Genomic DNA, 27116 nt, shown 5'->3' with positions numbered 1-27116 from the left:
ACTCTGATAAGGTTCGGAACGACCCCTGAGCAACAGCTGACTGTCAATGTCAAATACATGAAATGAATGAACTTCGTAATTTTGGCACGATTTTCATGATATATTTACTAATTACAAACCGTGTGTATATTTAAAATTACGTAACTGGTTAACATTATATTAAATACTGTACTAAATTCATGTCCTGCTGTGTTTCGGTAATGATTACTTGATTCCAAACTGTGCAAATCCACATAACCTCAAAAACAAAACAAATCGAAATGGCGACAAAATTCAACCCCGCAGCGTACAATTTTCGCAAAAAATGCCCTTTCGTGAGCAAGGATCTGCTACGCTGGTTCCCGGGGCACATGAACAAGGGCTTGAAACAAATGCAAAGGAAGTTAAAGTCAGTCGATTGTGTGATCGAAGTTCACGACGCAAGGATACCCTTTACAGGCAGAAATCCCATATTTACGAACACATTAACAGGTGCAAAGCCTCACATACTAGTTCTAAATAAGAAAGACTTGACTGTAAGTTCTTTAATACCTAAGATAAAGGAGCAGTTAAAGGCAGAGGAGGGAGTGCAGAATATAGTGTTTACTAATAGTAAGGATCAGAGTTGTCGCGGCTTGAAGACCTTAAGGCCGCTGATGGTTGACCTTATTAAAGATTCGAATAGGTAATTATGTATTCATATGTTTTTTTTTTCTCTCTAGCCTATTAAGGCGTCCCACTGCTGGGCAAGTGGTCTCTCCCCTTGTTTTCCATTATTATTAGTTACCCAAAAAAAGGCTTATGTATAGAATTAAATTCTGATGGTACCACATCTTTTACACCTCCAAATTAATTTCCTTAGAGTTGTCCTTAGAGTTTTTGTATAAATAGGAACTTATTCATGCAATATCTGTGGAAGTCATTGTAAATTTGTCCTTAAAAGTAGCCAGCCAGCTTTTGTTTATAGTGATTACTTATGTGCACACAAAAATATACTCTACTTTCAAAATTTATAAAAAACTTATAGATGGGGATTTATGTGTTGAAATATCGGGAGCTCTAAATGTCTAGTGAAATATTAGATAGTCTCAACATATAATCAAACCATCATAACAATGAACATTGATTGTTTATTAGGTACAACAGAAGCGAAGAGTCCGACTACAACGTAATGATCATAGGGGTCCCAAATGTGGGTAAATCATCCTTAATCAACATGCTGCGCTCGAGGAACATGGGCATCGGGCATGCGTTGCCAGTTGGAGCGGTGGCCGGCGTCACCCGCAGTGTCCTGATGAAGATCAGGATCAACAATAATCCTAATATATTCATGTTGGACACGCCTGGTGAGTCACGATAATGTCTTGAACCTTATATGAATCTCCTAATGCTTATGGTATATTAAATATGAGTTGCTGAAATGCTGAACTTCAAACGGGGGTAAATCCATCTGTCAGATTATGCGACTTTGGTATTAAGAAAAGGAAATAGGGTAGATAGTTATATCCTAAGAGGGTCGGATGGAATTCCCTGAGTTTGAAGTTAAGCAACACATAGCAGCAGTTAAATGAAATTTAAATCAATTTTAGCTGAAACAGAGTTGCAAAACAAAATCAACTCTACTTCCTACACTCCATCTCCCTTGCGTTGTCCCGGCATTTTTGCCACGGCTCATGGGAGCCTGGGGTCCGCTTGACAACTAATCCCGACAATTGGCGTAGGCACTAGTCTTTACGAAAGCGACTACCATCTGACCTTCCACCCCAGAGGGTAAACTAGGCCTTATTGGGATTAGTCCGGTTTCCTTCACCGAAAAGCGACTGGTAAATATCAAATGATATTTCGTACATAAGTTCCGAAAAACTCATTGGTACGAGCCGGGGTCAACTCTATTTCCTACACTATAGGTTGAAATTGCACTAGCAATTTGATTTATGATTTGTATGGCTTGGCTGGCAGAGATGCGAAAAATACTTTATAAAAAGTAGTGATGTACCGACTATTGATTTGGCCGACTAGCCGACTAGCCGACTAATCGGCGCTCGAATGGCCGATTAGTCGGCCGACTAGTCGGCTAGTCGGCCAGATCATTAGTTTTGTATAAGTTCAGGTGAAAAACAATAGTTTTGCTCTTTAGGTTGCGCTATTCATATATTAGCTTGGCTTAAAGGTGTTCTCTACAGGTTCAAAGACCTATCACAAGAATCCTCGTTCTATTTGTGTCTTTCTTTTATTTTGCGATCCTGAGCAGACCGTCAGTAGGTACAACTTGTAGGAGGTATTTCCAAGGCTCTATTTCTCGTACGTAGTCGCCAGTTAAGAACCTATCCCCTGTGGTCAGCGTCTTTACGAGCAACGTGCCCTGTTTATAAGTCTCTAAATTTTGCAATAACATTAATAGTTCCCCATGGTTCCTCCATTAAAAAAAACAAAAACTGAATTATAATAAAATCCTTTAAGTATAGAACTTGGCCATGAAATTACACGAGAATCAGTTGAGATCGACCTGTAGAGGAAAACACCAGCCCACCACCATACGATAACGATCATTTATCTGAACAAAAGTTTTCACACCCTGAATAGGTATTTTGGTAAAATAGACATAAAACATATGGTAAATATTGACTGTTGGTTTCTTTTTTCTGTTTTTCTTTCACTAATAAGGTGCCGACTAATCGGCAATTTTTGCCGACTAGTCGCCGACTAATCGCCGACTACAAATGTGGCCGGATAGTCGGCTTTCTTATAAAAAGGTCTGGTCTTATAAAAAGTATTTAAATACAAAATACAAATACTTCCTTGATATTACTATTTCAAATGCAAAATACAAAATAGTTTTTGAATTTGTATTTAAATACAAAATACGAAATAGGTATTTTCAAAATACTTTTTTAAAATACAAATACTTTTCGATAAAAGGTACTCTGAGTAGTGAATACCTAGTCTGAATTAAAAAGTATTACTCGGAATTTTCGAGTTGAAAAGACTCTCTTTATTCTATGAAATCAATCCTCTATCTAAAGTGCAAATTTCTAGTTGTTTGCTCATATTAACCGGTAGGATGTAGGTATATATGGATGATGGTTTTTAGCGGCCTACTTTTAAACCATTAATTTGCAATGTTTCACAGCTAGTATAATGCCTCTCGTTAGTGTGATGAAAACGTCTCGTTTGTGTTTCACCAGGGCAGCAAAGTTTGCTCTCCTCTCGTGCCTTGAAACCCTCTCAACACTCAAGATTCCACTTTTTTAACCACACGCTACTCTTGTGGTCATGTGCGACGTTACTAAACAGATTCAACAGTTCCATGTTAAAAGAATGAGAGAGTTGCCAGGATTGTAACATCAGAAGAGATTGTAACTCCTACCTACATTACCTACCTACTATAAAGTATTTTGTATTTTGAAAATAGAAAATAGGTCCAAAAAACTCATCATCATCATTTCCGCCTATATACGTCCCACTGCTGAGCACAGGCCTCCTCTCATGCGCGAGAGGAAAATGATGCCCCCCCCTCCAAAAAACTATTTCAAATAAAATACAAAATAGTTTTCTTCAAAAGGTATTTAAATACAAAATAGGTATTTTGCATTTTGTATTTGCATTTTAAATACAAGTATTTCAAATAAGTCACATCTCTGTTGGCTGGGCCTTAGGATGTTAATAGATTAGAATAGAATAGAATTGAATAGAATAGAATAGAAATGGTTTATTTGGTGTTGAAATACATGCTTAACCTATAATACATCTTATTCTAGTACAAGACACCAAAATGGATGCCACTCAGCATATGCCGAGCCCGATGACTAATGTCCTTAGCCATGGCGCTGGTTTTCAGGGCAACCAATTTAAATACACATAACAAATATAAAATAAAGCAAAACAAAACTTAATGCAACATATGGGAGAAGAGATGACAGTTGAGTTAATTAAATGACAACAGTACATAATTCCGTGCTTGAACAATTTGGAAGTAGAAGTATGTGTTTGTAAACATGAAACGAGCTTAATAGCTAAAAAAATAACAATAATAATAATATCTAGCGCAGTACGTCAGCTTATATGTTGGAAGTTTGAACATCGGTTAAATACTCTTTTATCTTAATTTTAAAGGTTGCTATTGACGTACAATTTCTAATTGGAGGTGGCAGATTGTTCCAACACTTCGTGGCGGCGTAACGAAAGCTGCCACGAAAAGCAGACGTACTGTGCTTCGGGCCAACAAGCCGCTGCGCACCCCGCACTTCACGCTTCGAGTAATTTAAGAGCGCTCTTACAAGAAAAGTCGAAATAATGCAAAATTGATGATACTAGTCGACGAAATTCAGGACTTTGTGCTCATTATCAGAAACAATGAGTACTTGTTCCAGTAAAAGCGTCTTCTTATCTTTTTAAATATCGTTGTAAATATTAGAAAAAGGACTTATTAAATTAGTAATGAATTTTTTTCTGATGGTCGTTTCCGAAAAACCCCGTGAAGCACTGAACGGCAAGCTCTTATTTGGAAATGTTGAGAAGTTTACTCTGCTAAACCTGGCTATTTTGTATTACTAATACCCTGTACTTTAGGCATATCAAACGATATTTTTCCTACATACCTTTGAGAAAGAGAAAATCAAAGTAAAACGAACTCAATTTTCTCTCCGAAACAAGTGTCAATTCCTACGAAAATCTACTTAATATCGAAGTCATTTTCATACTCAAACAATCTGCAACGTTTGCTTATACTGTTGGTATACATTAGTGTTTATGAAATTCTACTATAATTTTTTGGCAATTTTTTGAAAACTACTCTATATTACCGATGACGCGCGCTGCGCCAGCTCAGTGCCGCGGCAAAGCTTGTAGAGGTAGGACGTGTGTCGGTCCGCTCCGCACATTTTCAACGGCGACGACGAGATTTTTTATCATTGTGTGCGGCGGGCGCCGTGTAAAACGCTACACTGTGTGCGTGTAAACCGCAACGAGAGACTTTGATCCTAGCACTGTTTTTATAGTATTATAATTTATAATGGTACTGTTTAATAAACTACCGGACAGGATTAAAAATATATGAAACGACCTGACATTCTATATGTATTAATTTTGACTCAAGATAGTACTCAGGGTCTGATGATGGAGCCGGAAAGTGGTCACCAGTACCAATCAACCATGCAACTAAACCACTTCGTGTTTAGGCTCGTTTTATTCGTCTCAACAAGATCTTTGATACAAGATAGTACTCAGAGTCTGATGATGGAGCCGGAAGGTGGTCACCAGTACCAATCAACCATGCAACTAAACCACTTCATGTTTAACTGACTAACTAACTGTTTTGGCTCAGCGATCCAAAGAGAATCTTGGCCTCCGAAACGAGAGCGTGCCACCTGTCCCGATCCTGCGCAACTTCCTGCCAGTTACTGACGCGAAGCTGAAGCAGATCCGCCGCCACACTGTCTTCCCAGCGATACCTGGGCCGACCCACTGGACGGCTACCAGTCGGTCGTCCCAAGAACGCCTTCTTGACAGCCCGATCCTCTCCCATTCTGAGTAGGTGACCGAACCAGCGAAGTCTGTGCGCTTTCGTTTCGCCGATGATATTGGGTTCGGCCACTAACTCCTCGATCTCGGCATTTTTCCGGATCCTCCAGGTGCCGTCATCTCTCTGAATAGGTCCCAGGATCTTGCGAAAAACTTTTCTCTCTGCTACCAGGAGCTGACCTTCTTCTTTTAGTGTTAGGGACCAGGCCTCACAGCCATACATTAGGATAGGCCGTATAACGGTTTTATATATCCGTAACTTTGTATGTTTGCTGAGAAGCCTGGACACCAACACCTTGTGGAGGGCTGCACTGCACCGCAGGGCGTTTTGGATGCGTATGTTGATCTCCTCCTCTCTGGTGTTTGTGTCGGTAACAGTGCATCCCAGGTACCGAAACTTCTCAACTCCACGGTAGACGGTACCCCCAACATGAAGACTATCACGCTGGATGCGTGTATTCTTGTAACGTTTCATGTGGAGGTATTCAGTTTTTGCCTGGTTGATCCTGAGACCTAAACTAGAGGCCTCTCGTTCCAGGACACTAGCTGCCTCCGCTACCTGTTCACGGCTCTCCCCTAATAAAGCCAGGTCATCTGCGTACCCCACCACCTTGTGCCTGCCGTTCAGCTCTACCCCTATGTCCAACACTAAAACTTTCCGGACAACATATTCTAGGGCTAGATTGAAGAGCACAGGCGATAGGGCATCCCCTTGCTTTAGGCCGGTCATAACCGTGAATTCTTCAGACAGCTCACCCCCTACTCTGACTCGCATTCTGCTCTCTTTGGTTGCTGCAGTAATTATGGCAACTAGTTTTTTGGGGATGTTAAAATGAATAAGAATGGAGTATAGAGTACCTCTGTCTATGCTGTCATAGGCCTTTGTGAAGTCCACAAACAATGAGTGAATGCTTTGTGCGTACTCCCACTTCTTTTGCATTAGTTGCTTAAGCAAGAAGATCTGATCCGTCGTGCTGCGATTTCTTCGAAAACCACATTGGTAGTCCCCTAGGATTCTTTCGGCGTACGGTTCCAGCCTCTTTAGCAGCACGTTGGACAGAATTTTGTACGCTGTTGTGAGTAAGGCAATTCCTCGGTAGTTTGCGCACTTCTTTTTTGAGCCTTTTTTATGAACAGGACAGATAACACCTACGTTCCATTCTTGTGGCTGTTCTTCTAGTTCCCATATCCTTAGCAAAAGCTCGTAAACTTTTGATTGGACAGTGCCACCACAGTTCTTCCAGATTTCGGATGGGAGTCCATCAATGCCGGGAGCCTTGTTGTTCTTGAGATGCATAATGGCTTGGTGAACCTCTTCAAAGCTTGGAGGGGTGACTTCGGGATCATCGGCGCTACTGTTGTTGGGGTGTGCCGGCGCATCTAGAGGGGGGCAGTTAAGGAGGTGTTGAAAATATTCTTTCCACATATTCTTAATTTCAGCTCTGGATGTGACGAGATTACCGCTGTCGTCCTCTAGGATTTGAGTAACAGGCTTATAGCCTTTTTTGAAACAGCTCAGCTCTTTATAAAACTTTCGAGATTGATTAGCTCGTATCAGTGTTTCCATCCCCCGTACTATGCTGTTCAGGTGTTCCCTTTTAGCTCGTTTTATAATTTTTCTCGTCTCCACCTGCAGGTGTTTGTGCATGACCTCCCACTGAGCATCTTGTTCGGCAAGGATTTTGTATTTTCTCCGTTCCTCTATAACCCGCTCACACTCCTCATTCCACCATTTCCGTCTTTTCTTCTTTTTCTTACCACCCAACACATTTCGCGCCGCTTTAGTCACTGCAGTTTTTATATCATGTTTAGGCTCGTTTTATTCGTCTCAACAAGATCTTTGACTTAAGATAGTATTCAGGGTCTGATGATGCAGCCGGAAGGTGGTCACCAGTACCAATCAACCATGCAACTAAACCACTTCGTGTTTAGGCTCGTTTTATTCGTCTCAACAAGATCTTTGACACAAGATAGTACTCAAGGTCTGATGATGGAGCCGGAAGGTGGTCACCAGTACCAATCAACCATGCAACTAAACCACTTCGTGTTTAGGCTCGTTTTATTTGTCTCAACAAGATCTTTGACACAAGATAGTACACAGGGTCTGATGATGGAGCCGGAAGGTGGTCACCGGTACCAATCAACCATGCAACTAAACCACTTCGTGTTTGGGCTCGTTTGATTCGGCTCAACAAGATCTTTGACTTGAGATAGTACTCAGGGTCTGATGATGCAGCCGGAAGGTGGTCACCAGTACCAATCACACATGCAACTAAACCACTTCATGTTTAGGCTCGTTTTATTCGTCTCAACAAGATCTTTGACACAAGATAGTACTCAAGGTCTGATGATGGAGCCGGAAGGTGGTCACCGGTACCAATCAACCATGCAACTAAACCACTTCGTGTTTGGGCTCGTTTGATTCGGCTCAACAAGATCTTTGACTTAAGATAGTACTCAGGGTCTGATGATGGAGCCGGAAGGTGGTCACCAGTACCAATCAACCATGCAACTAAACCACTTCGTGTTTAGGCTCGTTTTATTCGTCTCAACAAGATCTTTGACACAAGATAGTACTCAAGGTCTGATGATGGAGCCGGAAGGTGGTCACCAGTACCAATCAACCATGCAACTAAACCACTTCGTGTTTAGGCTCGTTTTATTTGTCTCAACAAGATCTTTGACACAAGATAGTACTCAGGGTCTGATGATGGAGCCGGAAGGTGGTCACCGGTACCAATCAACCATGCAACTAAACTACTTCGTGTTTGGGCTCGTTTGATTCGTCTCAACAAGATCTTTGACACAAGATAGTACTCAAGGTCTGATGATGGAGCCGGAAGGTGGTCACCGGTACCTATCAACCATGCAATTAAATCACTTCGTGTTTAGGCACGGTTTATTCATCTCAACAAGATCTTTGATCACCTTTGACCACCTTCCAGCTCCATCATCAGACTCTGAGTATCACCTAGTGTCAAAGATCTTTTTGAGACGAATCAAACGAGCCTAAACACGATGTGGTTTAGTTGCATGGTTGATTGGTAATGGTGACCACCTTTCAGCTCCATCATCAGACCCTGAGTACTACCTTGTGTCAAAGATCTTGTTGCGACAAATCAAACGAGCCCAAACACGAAGTGGTTCAGTTACATGGTAGACTGGTACCCGTGGCCACCTTCGAGCTCCATCATCAGACCCTGAGTACTACCTTGTGTCAAAGATCTTGTTAAGATGAATAAACCGTGCCTAAACACGAAGTGATTTAATTGCATGGTTGATTGGTACCGGTGACCACATTCCGGCTCCATCATCAGACCTTGAGTACTATCTTGTGTCAAAGATCTTGTTGAGACGAATCAAACGAGCCCAAACACGAAGTGGTTTAGTTGCATGGTTGATTGGTACCGGTGACCACCTTCCGGCTCCATCATCAGACCCTGAGTACTATCTTGTGTCAAAGATCTTGTTGAGACGAATAAAACGAGCCTAAACACGAAGTGGTTTAGTTGCATGGTTGATTGGTACCGGTGATCACCTTCCAGCTCCATCATCAGAGTCTGAGTATCACCTAGAGTCAAAGATCTTGTTGAGACGAATCAAACGAGCCTAACCACGATGTGGTTTAGTTGCATGGTTGATTGGTAATGGTGACCACCTTCCAGCTCCATCATCAGACCCTGAGTACTGTCTTGTGTCAAAGATCTTGTTAAGACGAATCAAACGAGCCCAAACACGAAGTTGTTTAGTTACATGATAGACTGGTACCCGTGGCCACCTTCCAGCTCCATCATCAGACCCTGTGTATCTTCAGTGTCAAAGATCTTATTGAGACGAATCAAACGAGCCTAATCATGTTACTACATGGTTGATTGGTATCCGTGACCACCTTAATCATCACCATTATCATCAGATCTGAGGATCTGATGATAATGATGATGATTAAGGTGGTGGTCATACCAGTTCGTTTTTAAACCCTCGTTGATACAAACTTTACAACCTATAGGTACCAAATGCAATGACGAAACATGTAAATAAGCGAGTACCTATAATTTCTTTCGAGATATATACCTTCATAAGTACGAGTATGGGGCTATTCATAAATTACGTCGTTTCAAATGGAAGGAGGGGGGGGGGGGGGGTCTGGACATCGGATGATGGTAGCATGACGTAGGAGGAAACAGAGTCATCCGAAGCATGATTTTTGGATGATTTGAGGGGTGCCCCGGTCAAATATCGTCAAAAATAGATGACGTAATTTATGAACAGCCCCTATGTACATTTGCACTGCATTTAATATTTTCGTACTTACCAAATAACAGTTTTAGGACTTTAAAAGTTAAGTACAGTTAGTGTTGTTATGGTTGATTTCAATATGCTTCGCGAAGGATCAAGAATGTTTAATCCATCATTGTAGTGCGAGTGTGGTAGAAGGGATCGGAATACTGAGGTCGCACGGCCTGCCGCAGCGCGTAAAATACCTAAACTCGCTCAACCCCGAAATGTAATAGCGCTCTTAACTTATTAAATAGATATGAAGGTTTTTTGGTATGCATGACTCCAAAAATCAACAAAGAGAAGTGTAAAGTTCGTCTAGCAGACATATTCAGAAGTTTATTGTTGTTTAAAAATGGAGTGATATGGGAACGGCGTGGTACATTAAAACAATATCGAGCGCAAGCATTTTGTATACGCTGTACCAAAGTAGAAGTACGCGCCAGCAAGCAACTACCATAGACACCATCGGCATAACCCAACTTAGACAAAAATTAAGGAGTCACAGAGATTTATTCGTAAGTCTACTTTAATAAAGTCTCGAAAACGATATAACACATTCAGCCTGTAGAAACAATTTCGCACTAGTTCCGTGACGTGTTCTTCAAAGCGCAGCTTATCATCCATAATAAGGCCTAAGTTACGGGCTACGTAAACACGCTCTAAGATATCACCCATGATAACTACTTGTGGCACGTAAGTCTCAAGATCACTTAGTCGCTTATTTGAACCAAATATCATTAATTTTGACTTATTTGCATTTAGAGCTCTGGCAACCTTATACCCCATTGGCACAGAATATTGTACAGAATTCCCATTCTCTAAAAATATGGGAAGGTCAACCTCATAACCATACTGTGCTTCCCTAGCACATGAAATGTTCTCTTACTGACAAAGTGTCTTAGTTACAGCTTACAGTAAACTTCTTCAACTTTGACATTACCTGGCCTGAAAAATGTATGTATGTATGTATGTATAAACTCTTTATTGTACAAAACACAAATTTATGGCACAGGATAGGCAGTACAAAGGCGAACTTATCCCTTTAAGGGATTTCTTCCAGTTAACCTTTGAGTAGATGAGAATTGAAGAAGAACGGTAGACAAATATAGCACTGAGTACAATAGACTAGAGGAAAGTCAATCAAATTTTAAAAGAGGGCGAAAATAAATAATATAAGATTAAAATTAGAATTAACAATATAACAAATATATAGAATACCTACGTTAAATATAATAAATATATAATATCTATAATCACGAACAAGTTAATTCCGGTCCGATAGCCACAGCTTTTTTAACTGCCCCTTAAGCGACGCAACGGACTGCGATTGCCTTAAGGAGGGACACAACTCATGCCAAAATTGAACAGCTCGTACCGCAAAAGATTTTTCAAGAAGGCAAAGTCGACTTTGCCGTCTAAAAAATAGGTCGCGAAGCGCGGAGTTAATGGTCAGTCAAAAATTAAAAAGTTAAAAACATTGCAGTCTCGATTTTGGGACTGCAATGTTGCATACAAATTCCATTATTTGTCGAGTTTCAAACTTTTTAAAAAGGGCACAGGCCCATTAAACAGCCAAACAGATGATTAGTACCGCGACGCAACTAGGTTGGAGTATTTTCCCAGAAAAATACACTTCTATTTTTTTCTATTAAAAAAATAAAAGGCGGCAAGGGCTTTTTTCTGTGAAAATATATACGTAAGAACGTTGGTTTAGTAAAATATTTCTATGATATTTATATTTGTTGCACCATTTTTGAAAAAAGCACTATATATGACTCGACTGGAAGGCTACTTGCTGGCTTCGGATTCAATTAAACGGACTCCCAAGGTCGTCCGCTTAAAACGAATCCTCAGCCTGCAAGTAGCTACTTCCGAGCCTCGACAATAATGTACTATACCATACGCACAAGATTTGTGATGAGGTGTTGCCAGTGCAAGATTGGTACTCGATCGAAGGCGATGGCCACTACCATCTGCTTCTTCTCAAAACAGCTATCTTCATCTAATTACTAATAATAAGAGAATCACCACCATTATTAGGGATTAGCCAAAGACATACAGGAATTAAGATGAGCAATGTATGATGGATGAGGTATGATAGGCAATGTTGAGGAAGATGATGGTACTTAGAGCAGTTTTGAGCCAAACTATGGTGACTGCTTACCATCAGGCGGGCCGTATGCTTGTTTGCCACCGATGTGGTATAAAAAAAAACACGCCCAAGTAGATAAGTGATATACCAATGCCATCAGACATCAGAAACATAACACTACACTCCTACATAACTACAACTACGTATGAGCCCTAAGTAGAAGTGGTTGCAGTAATTACTAATTATGGCTTTAGTCTTCTGTAAGATAAAATTTCTCCCACTCAGTAACCTACTTTAGGCCGATGTAATAAGGTCGCAAATGACATTTGACAAGAGTTCCATTTAATGGAATCATTTCTATCATTTCAGGCATCTTAGAACCCTCAGTGACAGACGTCGAGATGGGTTTAAAGCTGGCTCTGTGTGGAAATCTCCAAGATCACCTTGTAGGCGAGGAAGCTATTGCCGACTACTTACTCTACTGGCTCAACAAGCACGGCTGCTTCAGCTATGTGGACTATATGGGGCTGGTGGAGCCCTGCGACGACATTAACAAGGTCAGTACACAGACAGGGGTGTGAAACTCCTCCCTTCAGGCTAACTCGGCTCCGTTCGGCTCAGCATTGCTCCATGCAATTATTAGGGTTGTGACAACTCGACGTCCCTTTGCGTGCACGACCACAGATAAGATAATGGCTTGTGGGATAGTGCCATATTTTAGAAAGGGACAGCATGATTCGACCCTGAACCGCTATCAAACTTCGGTTTTGTACGAAGTTTCCTTCTGTACGGTAGTACTATTATTTATTGTGACACTGAGGACTTCGTAGTTCTGGCGAACAGATACGTAATAAAAAAAGTACCTCTCATACCAATACCTACCATTAACATTGCACGGTTGTAGAACCTACAAAACAATAATGGCGCGACGCGAGTAGGCACCTGCTGGTAGGTATACCGCACGCGCCGGCAAAACAACGTTAGAGTTGAAACGCTTAAAAATAATTCAACACAAAAATACACAGAAAGTAAAAATACTTAAAAATTTATAGCACAGAATAAATAATAGTACTAACGTACAGAAAGGAAACTTCCTACAAAACCGAAGTTTGACAGCGGTTCAGGGTCGAATCATGCTATCCCTTTCTAATATATGGTACGATCCCTTTCAAACAGCTGACGGAAGAATCAAACAGCTGACAAACGTAGAGACGGCCAGGCTGGTATACTATAGTTACTTCCATAGTGTTATGTCTTATGGAATTCTGTTGTGGGGAAAAGCGGCAGATATTCAGACAATATTTGTGCTGCAAAAACGAGCTGTACGTTCCATCTATGGACTGGGCGCTCGAGTATCCCTAAGAGAGAAATTCAAAGAAGTTAACATTCTTACCGTTGCATCTCAATACATACTAGAGAATATTATGTATGTTCGGAAAAACATCCACGAATTCAAGGTTAACAGTGATATCCATAACTATAACACTAGAAACAAACATAAACTTGCCGTGCCCGCCCACCGCCTCCGTAAGGTTAGTACGTCTTTCGTCGGGAACTGTACACGTTTTTATAACAAAGTCCCCACTGATGTAGTGAATTTACCACTTCACAAATTTAAGTCGCACATTAAGCACTCCTTGTTATGTAAGGCGTACTACACTGTAAATGATTTTATAAACGATAGAGATGCTTTTAAGCCGGTAGCTTGATTGGTTTCATTAGTATAATAAGAATTAAATAAATATTGTTTTTTTTTTACACTGAATTAAATATGCTAGTGTCCAGTAGAATTGACACATGAGACAATGATGTTCTCGCTTGATTATATTGTTTAATTTAATTTTAGTTTTGGACACTTGGAGACCTTATACATCTCTAAGTACATATTTATTTATTTGATTTTTATTTTTGATTGTACATACTTACCTATATTTTTAATGTTTCTGACACTTAGAGACCTTTACATCTCTAAGTCAACTTAGGCTAGTAATTATGTGAAGCTATATTACTGTCTTTTTATGTAACATATGAGCACAAAATGCCGTGTCTTACAGCTACATGTTATTACTATTTTAATATTAATATAGGCCGGTAGCTTGAACATGTCATGCTCGCTTAAAAGTCTTTGCTTACGGTGGCGTTGTTGATCGGGTCGCCACTTTCCCGAATGAAGGTTGAGGGAGGCGATGGCTGAGATACGCGTCATACTCGTGAACGGGTGCTGTTTGTGGAGACTGGTCTGTTAAGCTAACACGAGCTATTATACTTAGTAACTTTTATTAATTAATTACAGTGAGACGCCTCATTCTGTTCTCGTATGTTTCTTTTCTTTTAATGAATGTATTAATTATACAGGATATTGACTCTTGGAGACCCTATACATCTCTAAGGATAACTTGATAAACTATATAATCTTATAGTTCTGACACCTAGAGACATTTACACCTCTAAATATTATAGATTTTTTGTGTGTGTTTTTTTATCTGTATTTTGTATGTAATTCGACATTAAGAGACCATATACATCTCTTAGTAATTGTAATACGTTAGATTGAATTGTTAGTTTTAATTTATAAAATTGTTGATGTTATTATTTTTGCTTTTATGTAAATTCAATGTTGACGTGTAAAAGTGCCCTTGTGGCCTATTTGCTGAATAAATGTTGATATTTGATATTTGATATTTGATATTTCGCCTATTTAGGGTTTTCAAAAATCAAGTGATTATCTTATCTGTGGTCGTGCACGCAAAAGGAAGTCAAGTGGTGCCAACCCTAATAATTGCTCGGAGCAATGCTGAGCCGAGCGGAGCCAAGTTTGACCGAAGTCAGGAGTTTCGCATCCCTGTTGATAGTGTTTGTATTTTCTTGGTTAGGTTATAGGTACATGTATTGAGAACCTGTGATAGGATTATAGGTATAAGATATAATTATTGGTCGCTTGTATGTTATATCACTTATATCGCACTCGGCCAATTCTCTTGCCATATCTCTATTGCTTTCTAAGCCTTTCATAAATGTAAAGTAAAAGAAATGAAACACTTTTTATCCACTTTTTAACAATAATACGCTTTTATTTGTTAAAAAAATGACTGCCGTGGTATTTTGTGACATCATAATTTATTCTACCTACTCTCTTTTACCACATCAGACTTTTATAGATGTTGTAGAGTCAGAAGAGTTACCTGTTGTAGTAATAACAACATTAGGCACATTTTCAATCTTATTACAACGGTCAATTTCCTTTCGGAGCCAGTACTCCGCCCACAACACCCTGTGCGCCTTCAATAACAGGAAGAATAAATTAATCGTCATCATTGTTACAAAATAACAAATAGAAAATGCCGGTATCATGATTGCACACCTCACTTGCGCCCGAAGAAGAAGCGGCAAGCACCACACCGCTCCTGTGGTGACGAAGGCCAAAGTAGAAATAATAACCCTAGTAAATACAAGCCGACGAGACTCGTTCTTCCGCAATTGACATAGCACACGTAGCACATTCAAATACACCATCACATTTATAACGACCACTACAACGCACAGGTAATAAATCAAGTCAGTAAAATATGCTTCGAGTAAGGTCCACGCCGCCGGTAGCACCCAGCCGAAGATATTAGCTTTTATGTACACGTGCTCGATCGTCTTCGTGAAAACATTCACGAATTCGTGGTAGAACATCACTGTTAGCACCGTGAGCCAGTGAGCGAAAGCCGTGTCAATAAAAAAGCCTACAAGTAATATGGCGTGCGGAGTCTCGATGGTGGAGAGGAGTACGACACCCAGCGAGTTGGTGAAGAGTACATTCAGGAAGGCGTAGTGGCGGAACGTGCGCCATGTTGGCAACATAGTCCAGGAGACCAGACTGAAGACCACGCTCGCGGCTGACACGCAGATCGGGCACAATATTAAGAAAGCTGTAACTATCAGCAATACTTTGTTCTTCTGTTCGATTTCGTCCACTTCTATGTCTTCAGTCATAATACTGGAGTTCGGAAATATTTTTGGCATAAACACTTGGACGACGTACATTTTGATTTCTGTTATGTCCAATACGTTTAAGCTATTCGTTATCGTAGTTGCAAATGTGTGTTTGCAAATTAATCCTAATAGTTCTAATTTCCTTATGGTTATCATTATTTTATTACGTCACCCTTACCATTTTTAGGGTTCCGTACCTCAAAAGGAAAAAACGGAACCCTTATAGGATCACTCGTGCGTCTGTCTGTCCGTCCGTCTGTCACAGCTAATTTGCTCCGAAACTACTGGGCCAATTAAGCTGAAATTTGGTACAGATATGTAAGTCTGTGACCCAAAGACGGATATGTAACGTCAACAAATGAATTTTAAACATAAGGGCTACTTTTGGGGGCAAAAAGATAAAATTTAAAAACAAAGTTTTGCAAACTATATCGTGTTACATATCATATGAAAGAGCTCATTGTGGGAATTGCAAATATATTTTTTTTATAAATTTACGATATAAAGTTTAGAAGTTATTCAAGAAAATAGACAAAAAATGACCATTCCCCCCCCCCTCTATATCCGAAACTACAGGGTCTAAACTTCTGAAAAAAATACACAAAATAGTCCTTTACCTAAAGATGACAGGAAAACCTATGAGAAATCTACAGTCAAGCGTGAGTCGGATTTAAGAACAAAAATGCTTTTTTGGTTTTTTAGGGACACAGCCGCAATGGTTTAAGTGAAACGGGATGTAGACAGCTATTGCGAAGGCCCTAGGCCGATATCCGCATAAGGCCGAAGGCGCGAAGCTTCCCGAAGAGGCGTGCCTTTAGCTTCAAGCGTGAGTCGGAATGACGACAAAAAATGCGATTAGGCTCTATCTGGCACACAGCCGGCGCATTGGTACTTGTAGTACTGATTGATTAGGTTACTATTGTTACGTGTTTTAAAAAGCACTATACAGGATGGCCAAAAAATTAACTATGTTTTTCCCGTTGCCAACGTGCAACCCCGAAATTGCGAGGAAAAATTTGGCTGTTTCATACATTTTGGCTGGTCCATTTTCTATGGGAGGATACATTTTTTTTTCGCGATTTCGGGGTTGGCTCATAATAAAAGTTGTAAAGCTCAGTATAATCCGAAAACCTCCCCGGCTACGGGAATGCACTTATTTTTTGGCCACCCTGTAGGTATTATCTCTCTTCGGCCTTCGCTTTTAAAACACTTGCGGAAGTTGTAGGAAGCGCGAACCCGTCGGACGCTCCGAGCTATCAGCCCTACGCGGAGCTCGGTCTTCAGTCTTCGCATTTGGACACTTATACTACTGTTCGGTATTTAATCTTCCTATCTACCTAAGAAGCTACTTTGCATAGTTGCAGAGATATAAGCCATCACGCCAGAAAACTTCATGTTACATCTGGTTTGTGACTGACCCATTCGGGTTTTTCAAGACGTTTCACTCACGTCACGTTTCATGTACTTACAAAAAAATTTTTTTGAAAATTGTGTGATGTACGGAACCCTTGAAACGCGAGTCCGAACTCGCACTTGACCAGTTTTTTGGTATAAGCGTGATTCAAACTTTTGAGGATAATTATATTATCTATGGCTATATTACTTATATACTTACTATTAATTATAAAATAGTTACATCAGTCAAGGATAATTCAATATATTCGAATGATGTCATAACTGTAACCGAAAAACAATACATTTCTTCCTTATACAGTGGAACCTCGATAGCACAAAATCTCAAGGGAAACGCCACAAACTTTAACGAGGATTTTGTCTTATCGAGTTTAGAAGTTAGCGAGGTTCCACTGTACCAGTAATTACATTTATTTACGCACTGATTTCAAAAATTAAAGCTGCAATTAAATGAGATAAAAAAATCTTCGACTGGACCTCGGAAGATATGATATCATTAATAATGAATGGAAATGAATTGAACTAATAATAAAATAACTTCTTCAACAGGTCCTAATCTCAGGTGCAGTGAAGTTCAACCGAATCCGCCGGACGCGCGACTTCGACGGCACGATGCGTGACGTGCCGGATTTCATCGAAGTCGCTCGGACTATGATCAAGGCCTTCCGCACCGGCGAGCTCGGCAGGACGCTGCTGGACATCGAGCTGCTGAAGGACTGTAAGAGGAAAGAGGACCTTATGGCGTAGGACGTAGAGTCGAGGTTCGAGCAAACAGAGACTTGAAATTAATTTTGTTTTAAACAGAATTTTGTAATCTCCTTAACAAAGTGTTTGGTTAAATTAAAAGTGAAATATCACTGTCTCGGGCGCGACTCGAACTCGCGACTGCATCACTAGCCCAACTGAGCTACCGAGACTTCAGCCAAAGACGGCAAATATTTCCACCTCGAGACGGTGATTTTTTCTACTTTTATAAAATGTATCTTATGGATTGAACGATAGAGTCGAGTTTCCGATCAGTAACGATTCTGGCTCAAAAGATTTGAATGACCTGCTTTGGCTGCTTTAAATCTTTAATTATTGACAAGAGGTTAACGGGTTTTGATTCCCAAAAACTTTTCTTCTAAGTAGGTAGTGTTAGACCAAGACAAGTCTGCAACGATTTTGATAGCACAACACGTAGTGTAAGTCTTATTTTAAACGTCAAACTTTTAAGAAATCATGGCGTATAAATAACACTTGCACTGCTTACCTATATCAAAATCGTTGCAGACTTGTCTTGGTCTAACTCCACCTATATTACAATTTTGCGAGAAAGAAAGTAAAACCTGCTAGTGCTAATTTATTGTGCAACGCGGTTTTTAAATGAAATTGGATCATCAGTAGGTATTAATGAATGACACATATGTAAAGAGATTTCGTGCTGTAGTAACGTAATTTTTACGAGTATGTTCGATGTAAATATACGTAATTTACTTTAGTATTCGTTGTTTTAGTAACGCTGATATTACCACACGTGCATAATATATTAACAAACGGTAGTAGCCTAATTAATTTAAATATGCTTGGTTAATTCGTTTCTACAGTAAGTATTATTCAACAACATTCGTTGTCGTGTAGGTATATCTATCTGTGGTCAAGAAGGTGACGGTTTTTCGGCTGCGGCCGCAGAATAATTAATATTACCAAAGACGAGTAAAATATAAAGAATGCTAATCGATTACAAAGTAATTCTAGCTTTGGATAGCAATTGCGATAGCGTGATTTTATTCCGCGTATACTTTGAACCGAATGGGCATGGGCATGTGGTTGAATTTCATCATTACATCCAACAAGGACTGCAACGATTATCTTTGTAATGGAGGAAGTTGACCGCCGGCCGGCTAACTCGGCCAACTCGTGCATGTGTGAGGTTTAGACTGCATTCATACAACACCGCTGTCTTTTATCTCTCAATGTGTTTACTAGATGGAGTTTAAGGCTCCTCTTCACGTTGGGCCAACGCCAACGCCAACGAGGGACGCATTTATGCGTTAGAGGGAGCAAGTGATATTGCTATCTCATTCTACCGCATGGCTGCGTCCCTCGTTGGTGTTGGCGTTGGCTCAACGTGAAGAGGAGCCTTTAGGGTCTATCGGAGGTCTAAATCCTCCTACTCACGTTTTTGCTTGCAGTCCTACAAGAGCGGGAGGCAGCTATCCAGTAGAGGGAGGGGTGCGAAACTCCTGACTTCGACCAATCTCGGCTGCGTTCGGCTCAGCATTGCTCCGAGCAATTATATTATTAGAGTTGACACAACTAGACGTCAACGTAGACGTGACGACTAGCCATATATTAGAAAGGGACCGCATGATTCGACCCTGCACCGTTGTCAAACTTCGGTTTTGTAGGAAGTTTCCTTTCTGTACGGTAGTACTATTATTTATTCTGTGGAGGGTGGAACGAAAAAATATTACACCATTTACCTAACCGTGAGTATTTAAGAGGAGTCATCTACGTAACGCAACATTGTTTAGATTAACAGTCTTTATTAATTAACTAGTCTCTGATAGTAGTGGATCCAGAAACGTGATTAAGCCTTTATAAGGCAGAGGGAATATATTTCCCATCTGATTTTGAACTTTATTTCAAAGTGATAGAGTTCAATTTTGCATAATTCCTGACACCCGTATGCCTTATAAAGGGTTAAGTAGGTTGTTTTCGGTGGTCACGTTTCTTGATGTGCACCTACTTCCGTCACCAAACTATTGACTCTCTAATTACTTTCAATGACGTAAGTTTACTTACTATTCCGACAATTTTACGAAAAGTTGTAGTGTCATCAATACTGGCTCGACTGCATCACTTAAGCAGCGGTCGGCAACAAGCGGCCCGCGAATCTACCTGGTTATTTTTGTACCTACGAGTATGTAATATTGAGAAACGACAATGTCTGCTAAATCACAAATATTACCAAAGTGCGGCCCGCGTCAACTTCGTTAACTACTATGTGGCCCTTGGCTGCCAAAAGGTTGCCGACCGCTGACTTACAGGATGAGGATAGTGCACGAATTCAACATTTTTTAAATGCTGTTTAGGGTCATTGCGTCAGTTCACTGGCCAGTGCCTGCTTCCGTCCACTTGGACTAGTTGCTACAAAGAATTGCCTATCATTTGAATATACAGGTATATTTATTCAAATTATACGCATTTGTTGAATATAATAGGTACCTATATATTCAAATTATACGCAATTCTGTAGCAACGCGTAATCATTGTACCCCCGCGCGACCAAAATGGTACCTTGATATCTTGAAAACTACATGGCACAAATTCATGGGATGGGTCGTTTGTTCATCAAATCATCAATACGTTGCAAATTGGCTGGTGGATAATTTGCCAAGATAATATTCATGACTGTCAAAAAAAACTATTTGTCACAAAATAACATTAACCATAAACAAATTAGGTATATTAAAACGTCAGTCAATAAACTTCAATCAAACCACAATACATGTAATAATTATAATAAACATATGGATTAATAAACCGCGACGATGCTAAGAATGTAAATACCTACCGAACTACATAAGAGAACCAATCGCAAGTAGAAGTCACCATTCCAGAATTCAGCATGAATCCTGCTGCATACCTGCACAGCTTCGTCGCCTCAATCTTAGCGTATCGCTGGCTTCTAGTCGTAGCCACTGAAAACTACCCCTTCCTCGTGATGACTAGAATACACACCGCGTGATGTCCTACACCAGATGCCTGTTCACCTACTCACCTAAATATGACAAGGCGAATCAAACGAGTAAATCCGCCACGGTTTCAAATGCAACTTTCAGTTCTTACTCATTTGATCGCACAGTTACTGACACATTGGACATGATAAAGAGCCCGTGGGACACTGAATCTTGGAGGTCCACGCGTGAACTCTTTTCTATAGACTCTTCTAACTCAGGTTATCCAATATCAACAACAACATACGGTATTACTAGCCCATCTATAGTGAGCGACATTGAAACAGAACGTATTTGTCTTGTTCTGGACGAAAGATCTTTTAATAGCGCTGGTTTGAATATTGAGTCTTATACTTCTAAGATCGTGAATGCAAGGACCTGGTTAAGCATGTGCTCGTTAGCCGATGACCGGTTCTGGGGAATAAAGAGTTCCTCCATCAGTTCCACCAGCGGCACCGGAAGACCTAAAAGACCGGCATCGTCACCGATCATTTCGACTAGTTTTAAAAAACCGGACAGTATGAGTATATACACGGTGTAACATGTGGAAACCGAATAATTTTAACAGCGTATTCCTGATCACATTTAGAGACAAAAATGTCCTATAAACTTTTTTGAAATTCGCCTAGTTTCAGAGATACCTATTATTAATTAAAAAAAAAAAACAAGTTTTTATTAAGTACATAGTGTAAAAGGCCTTTTTGATGGTGATGTTACTGCTATGGGACGTAGTCTAAATATCCTTATTGATAGATGTCGAAAAGTGACAAGTAACACTTTACAAAAAGTAGGTTCTACGAAAAATACTAAAAATCAATTTTAAGTGACAAGTTTACCAATTACATTTATTTTTTATGTACAAATACATTCAAAACTTTAAAAAATAAAACAAAAAAAAATTTTTTGCCGAAATTGACCTAAACTCATATTACATTTTTTACTTTTTTTGACCTCAGAAATGCGAGGTTAAAATTATTCGGTTTCCTCAGGTTACACCGTGTATAAGACTATGTTCTAATTGCGTTGTCTTAAAAACACGTGAAAAACGATGTAACAAAGAAGAAATAATTGAAACGTAATAAACTAATTAAAATGTATGTGTTTTCATTAGTCCTGAAGCCAAAAACCCGTAAGAACACGTGAGTGAATGTTGACGCTTACGAATACAATCCAATATTCGTTCACCGCTTGTGACGAATTGAAACAAATAATTTTGCTTTTGGCGGTGTGACCGGTTAGAACAAAATTTAGGGCAGTAAGCTAGTATTTATGGTTTATGTAAGAACACTTCGGGGGGTCAAACGAAAACAAAAACGAAAATCTGTGGAATACGGCGTTGCGGTGCGGTAGTCTGTTACGGCTCTAACGACACCCAGCGAAAATTAATGGAAATTTTGTTATTTTCCTCTGTCGCTTGAAAACACGAGAACAATAGAAGTGCAGCACGATAACAATTTTTATGTTCCCGGTAAAATTATGCTCATTTTAAATATGTGTATCTACCTAACTGCCCTAACTGCTTGTTTTCAACCACCAGATCTGTATCTGTAGGTATTTAAATAAAAGTAAACAAAGCCTACCCTCAAATTTAGGTCCTACTCAATTTCTAATAATGATTAATGACTTGCCGAAGATCGTCAGTGCCGCTAAATGTCTAATGTTTGCAGGCGATATGAAATTGTTTCTCGACATCAAATGCAATGAGGACTCTCAACTTTTACAACGTGATATTGACGCAGTGGCAAAATGGAGCGAAGACAACCGGCTTCCATTCAATACTTCAAAGTGTAAGGTGATTACTTTCACTAGAGCCAAAAACCCTATTTTTGCGCCTTACCACCTCAGTAACACGGAGCTGCACAGGGTACACGAGATACGCGACCTAGGACTGACATTAGACACACAACTCGACTTCAGACTACACATGACGATGACCTGTAAGAATGCCTGTAAAGCTCTGGGATTCGTTATAAGGATAGCCTCTCAATTCTCTAGCACCAGAATAGCCTTAACACTTTATTACGCTTATGTTCGGAGCCGATTAGAGTACGCAGCCGTCGTGTGGGACCCGCACGAAACAAAGTATGGGCTCATGCTTGAGCGAGTGCAACGAAAATTCGCTAGGTACGTTTATAAACGGACTTATGGATACTATCCATACCTCTTTCCATCCCGCTTTGTCCTGGGAATGGTGGGCCTCGATACTTTGGAGCTCAGACGAAAACTGATGTTAATAGTGCATTACCATTCTCTGGTCCATGGCGGGATCGACAATCCCACTGTTTTGGGCCGGGTGGGTCTAGCAGTTCCCACGCCGAGCTTCCGTTTGGAAGGTGCGAGTACTGGCGGCGCGCGCCCCGCGCGGCGTTGCCGGCGCCTCCTGGCGACCCCTGAGACACGCACTGTGCATGCCGCAAACGCGCCCACCGCCCGAGCCATCTCTCTAATAAATAATATACTCACCCAGGTCCCGGATGCCGACTTATTCTCTGACAGGTTGGGGAAATTTATCATTGCCACCATGTCTGCTCTAAACCTTACCGAACTTGGTAGTTAATATTAAGTATTTACCTTTGTTTAAGGCTATGCCACTATTTGTATTTGTTTTCCTATCTGCTTCCTAATTCTATTTGTTTTGTTTTCACTGTACTTGAGTTTTTACTTCTTTGAATTTATAATTTGTTAATGTGTCTTATCTTCTATTTTACCGTGTAAGCGAATTGGTAAACTACTGTAAGCTTATATGAGAGAAATAAATGGTATTGTATTGCATTGTATAAAAATGGCTCGTTAAGCCAGAGTAGAGTTGACACATAGTTGACATTACACAATCAAATAATGTAGGTTAAAGTCAGGTCGTTCAGTGACTGATCCAGGTGGTTTTGTAATCAAATATCAAATATCAACATTTATTCAGCAAATAGGCCACAAGGGCACTTTTACACGTCAACATTGAATTTACATAAAAGCAAAAATAATAACATCAACAATTTTATAAATTAAAACTAACAATTCAATCTAACGTATTACAATTACTAAGAGATGTATATGGTCTCTTAATGTCGAATTACATACAAAATACAGATAAAAAAACACACACAAAAAATCTATAATATTTAGAGGTGTAAATGTCTCTAGGTGTCAGAACTATAAGATTATATAGTTTATCAAGTTATCCTTAGAGATGTATAGGGTCTCCAAGAGTCAATATCCTGTATAATTAATACATTCATTAAAAGAAAAGAAACATACGAGAACAGAATGAGGCGTCTCACTGTAATTAATTAATAAAAGTTACTAAGTATAATAGCTCGTGTTAGCTTAACAGACCAGTCTCCACAAACAGCACCCGTTCACGAGTATGACGCGTATCTCAGCCATCGCCTCCCTCAACCTTCATTCGGGAAAGTGGCGACCCGATCAACAACGCCACCGTAAGCAAAGACTTTTAATTGGTCGGTTAACCTATAAATGTTATAACTACCCGAAAATTTACAATTGTCTATTTACTTTTATTTAAATTACTAAAGATACAGATTATAGGGGTAGATAGTGAGTATAAAAAAGTGGCAATAAACAGAAAAAATATTTATTTGAAACATTAAAAGTATATAAAATAATATACATCTAAAACTAAACAGTATACAAATTTAAACCTTATTTTATAACGTTGTGCATAAATGATGGAAATGTTTTGTAATAACTGATATACAGGGTGTTTGGTACATCATGATCAACTCTATGCCAATTTTTCGTAAATTTCAAATTTTTACTTGAGCAGTAGAAAAAAAAACCATGGCAATTTTTTTTCTATGCATGAGTAGATAGCGAATGACTCAACCTATCTGCCGTTTTAATTTGGCAATCGATGTGCCAAACACCCTATATTAAGGTGCATTCTTCGTTCACTGTTTATAGACACGGTCAGTCATATTTGGAACAGCTCTATTGGTCCTTTAATAGCTAATATAGAACAAACCACAACTTAAATTTTAAATACTCGTAACGTAACTTTTTAATTTCGAGCGTTCGATTTCGTCACTCGAAAATCGGTGGAAATGCTAATGTTTTAAATGAATTGGGTAATCGAGTGGTATTGACCACTCGTTTTCAATTCTATTAATAGAATTTAAATGCCGGGTACTGGAGATATTATTAAACGAAATCGAGCAATTAAAATTAAAAAAACGGCCCCCTGACCTTATGTGTCCAGTCTATCAGAAGAATTATAGCATATCGTGTTGCGTCGTATGTGCAATAAAAATTGACATTAACCTAAGCTTTGGGCGCATTGGTAATGCCAATAACAGACTTGTAGTACTTAGGTTCACTAAGGGAGTTCACCAGGAACGCTCCCAGGTCGTACTTGGAGATGGCCCTGCCTGGAGACTTCTCCGGGTTCACTTCCACAATGACTTCCCTGCTTGGCTCATCTGTGTAGAAACAAAATACAACTATGAGGCACATCTACAAATGAAATTAATAAATATTTCGGGATAATCTTACACAGATTAATCTAACCTGAAAATTAAACATTTAAATTTGCACTTTAATATTATGTGTATAGAGACTAAAATAAGTTCTTGATCAATGACTTTTGAATTGCTAAGTGTTATCTGTTTTAAGAAGTAATATTTCCAGTAAAATTATACCATCAGCCACACTGTTAACTGTCCATTGGTGAACCTTATGCCTTTTATAATAAGGTCCACTGATGTACAGTTAAGAGTGTTGCTGTTTATACTTAAAAGTTAAACTGACACATCCGATTAACAAAATCATTATTACCCAGTGAAATGCCAGGAACCTATCACTGATATTGTAACAACAATGTGTTAGTTATGTCTCTCAACTCTCAATAAATTAGGCTAAGCATGACTATTGACTATGATATATCAAGGATAAGTTTACTTAACATTAGAAACTTAGGAATTTTTGCCAACAAACTGCTATACACTATGGCAGATTAGTATCAATATTTGAAACTTTAAAAAAAACTCACCAGCAATATGTGGAGGGAACACAGCAACATAGTTCAAACCACTTTCCTTAACCGCCTGGTACATCCTCTTGTGGTCCTCATTCAGATCCACAAATCTCGGGGGCACCTTGTCAGGCTCATAAAACAAGAACGCGGACAGACAGACTGACAAGATCTTCACACCCTTCGCCCGCATAGCTTCAATAATGTTCTTAGTGCCTTCTGACAGGTCGGAGGTAGGTTCCAGTTGGTTGTTGGTCCCCAGGGCTATGACTACTGCGTCCATGTCTTCAACAGCGTCATTGACGGAGTCCGGCTCAAGAACATTGCCTTGGAAGATTTCTACTTTGTCCTTCAGATTAGCAGGGAGTTTGGATGGCGTGCGGACGAATGCGCGTACTTCTAAGCCTGGTAATAAAGTTAAATGATAAATGAATAAAAACAATGTTATATAGAAACTAAAAATAATGACAATGACCTAAATATTAATATCTAACCCTTTTTTACAGCAGCTTCCACCGCACAGAGTCCCGTCATCCCCGTGGAGCCGAATATTACAATTTTCTTCACCATGATGATTGCTGATCACTAGAAACAACCAGAAAAACAACTTGTTATTAAAATAATTGGTCTAGCCAGATAACAGGAAAGACTAAAATAAATAACTGGTTAAACCGGTTTAGCGCCTAGTCTAAGAGCGAAGTACCTTTATCTATATTGATAAAAGTAGATAATTCACGACTTGTTCAACCAAAACTCACGATGATAATGCACACGAAATGATACTAAACTCTAATTGAAATGATTTAGTGACGCACGAAGCGCGTAGACGAATGTGTTTTAGAATAATTCATTATGGTAATTTATTACCTTACCGGTCTTTAAACGCTTGCTTGAGAATGCCCTCCTGCCCCGCCTAATCGACTTGTAAATTGGTGTTTAATACAGAGCAAACTGTGGCCTATTTTATAAAGCTACAACTTACAATTTACAAGCGGAAGTCTCGCTCTATCACATAGGGTTAGAAAGAGACTTCCGCTTGTAAATTGTAACTTGTAGCTTTATAAAATAGGCCACTGGTCACGTATTTCTCTTCTCGAGTTCGGTGCAATATACCCGGCAGCCGGCTGTCAAAATATAACCTGAACGGTTA

General features: G+C 39.6%; 2 protein-coding genes and 1 long non-coding RNA gene across 6 annotated transcripts in view; 2 read left to right on the top strand and 1 right to left on the bottom strand.

Moving 5' to 3' along the window:
• LOC134673468 (uncharacterized) overlaps positions 1-22138 on the top strand; it is a 105285-nt gene extending 83147 nt beyond the window's left edge. Inside the window, exons 2-3 of the long non-coding RNA XR_010099486.1 lie at positions 21055-21517; positions 21989-22138. This is a non-coding gene — a long non-coding RNA (uncharacterized LOC134673468). The remainder of the gene's footprint in view (positions 1-21054; positions 21518-21988) is intronic.
• On the top strand, positions 55-18464 carry LOC134673463 (mitochondrial GTPase 1). The gene is made up of 4 exons (XM_063531459.1): positions 55-664; positions 1117-1325; positions 12239-12426; positions 17810-18464. The coding sequence occupies exons 1-4, from the start codon at positions 261-263 to the stop codon at positions 18005-18007; spliced, it is 999 nt and encodes a 332-aa protein (XP_063387529.1). The 5' UTR covers positions 55-260; the 3' UTR covers positions 18008-18464.
• Positions 22139-24555: 2417 nt separating the features above from the next.
• Positions 24556-27095, bottom strand: LOC134673433 (flavin reductase (NADPH)). 4 transcript variants are annotated; one of them, XM_063531418.1, is made up of 5 exons: positions 27041-27095; positions 26839-26917; positions 26461-26551; positions 25985-26371; positions 24556-25415 (listed from the first exon to the last, which is right to left on the bottom strand). In XM_063531418.1, the coding sequence occupies exons 3-5, from the start codon at positions 26534-26536 to the stop codon at positions 25258-25260; spliced, it is 621 nt and encodes a 206-aa protein (XP_063387488.1). In that variant the 5' UTR covers positions 26537-26551; positions 26839-26917; positions 27041-27095; the 3' UTR covers positions 24556-25257. The 4 variants fall into 4 exon arrangements, with proteins under 4 accessions (XP_063387488.1, XP_063387491.1, XP_063387490.1 ...); XM_063531421.1 differs by having other exon boundaries at positions 26834-26917; positions 27041-27073; XM_063531420.1 differs by lacking the exon at positions 27041-27095 and having other exon boundaries at positions 26839-26920.
• Between the last annotated feature and the right edge of the window lie 21 nt (positions 27096-27116).

This window comes from Cydia fagiglandana, chromosome 18 (assembly GCF_963556715.1).
Source record: "Cydia fagiglandana chromosome 18, ilCydFagi1.1, whole genome shotgun sequence".
Taxonomy (NCBI): Eukaryota; Metazoa; Arthropoda; class Insecta; order Lepidoptera; family Tortricidae; genus Cydia; species Cydia fagiglandana.
The sequence above is the reverse complement of the archived record's forward strand: the minus strand, read 5'-3'. Positions and strand labels throughout refer to the sequence as shown.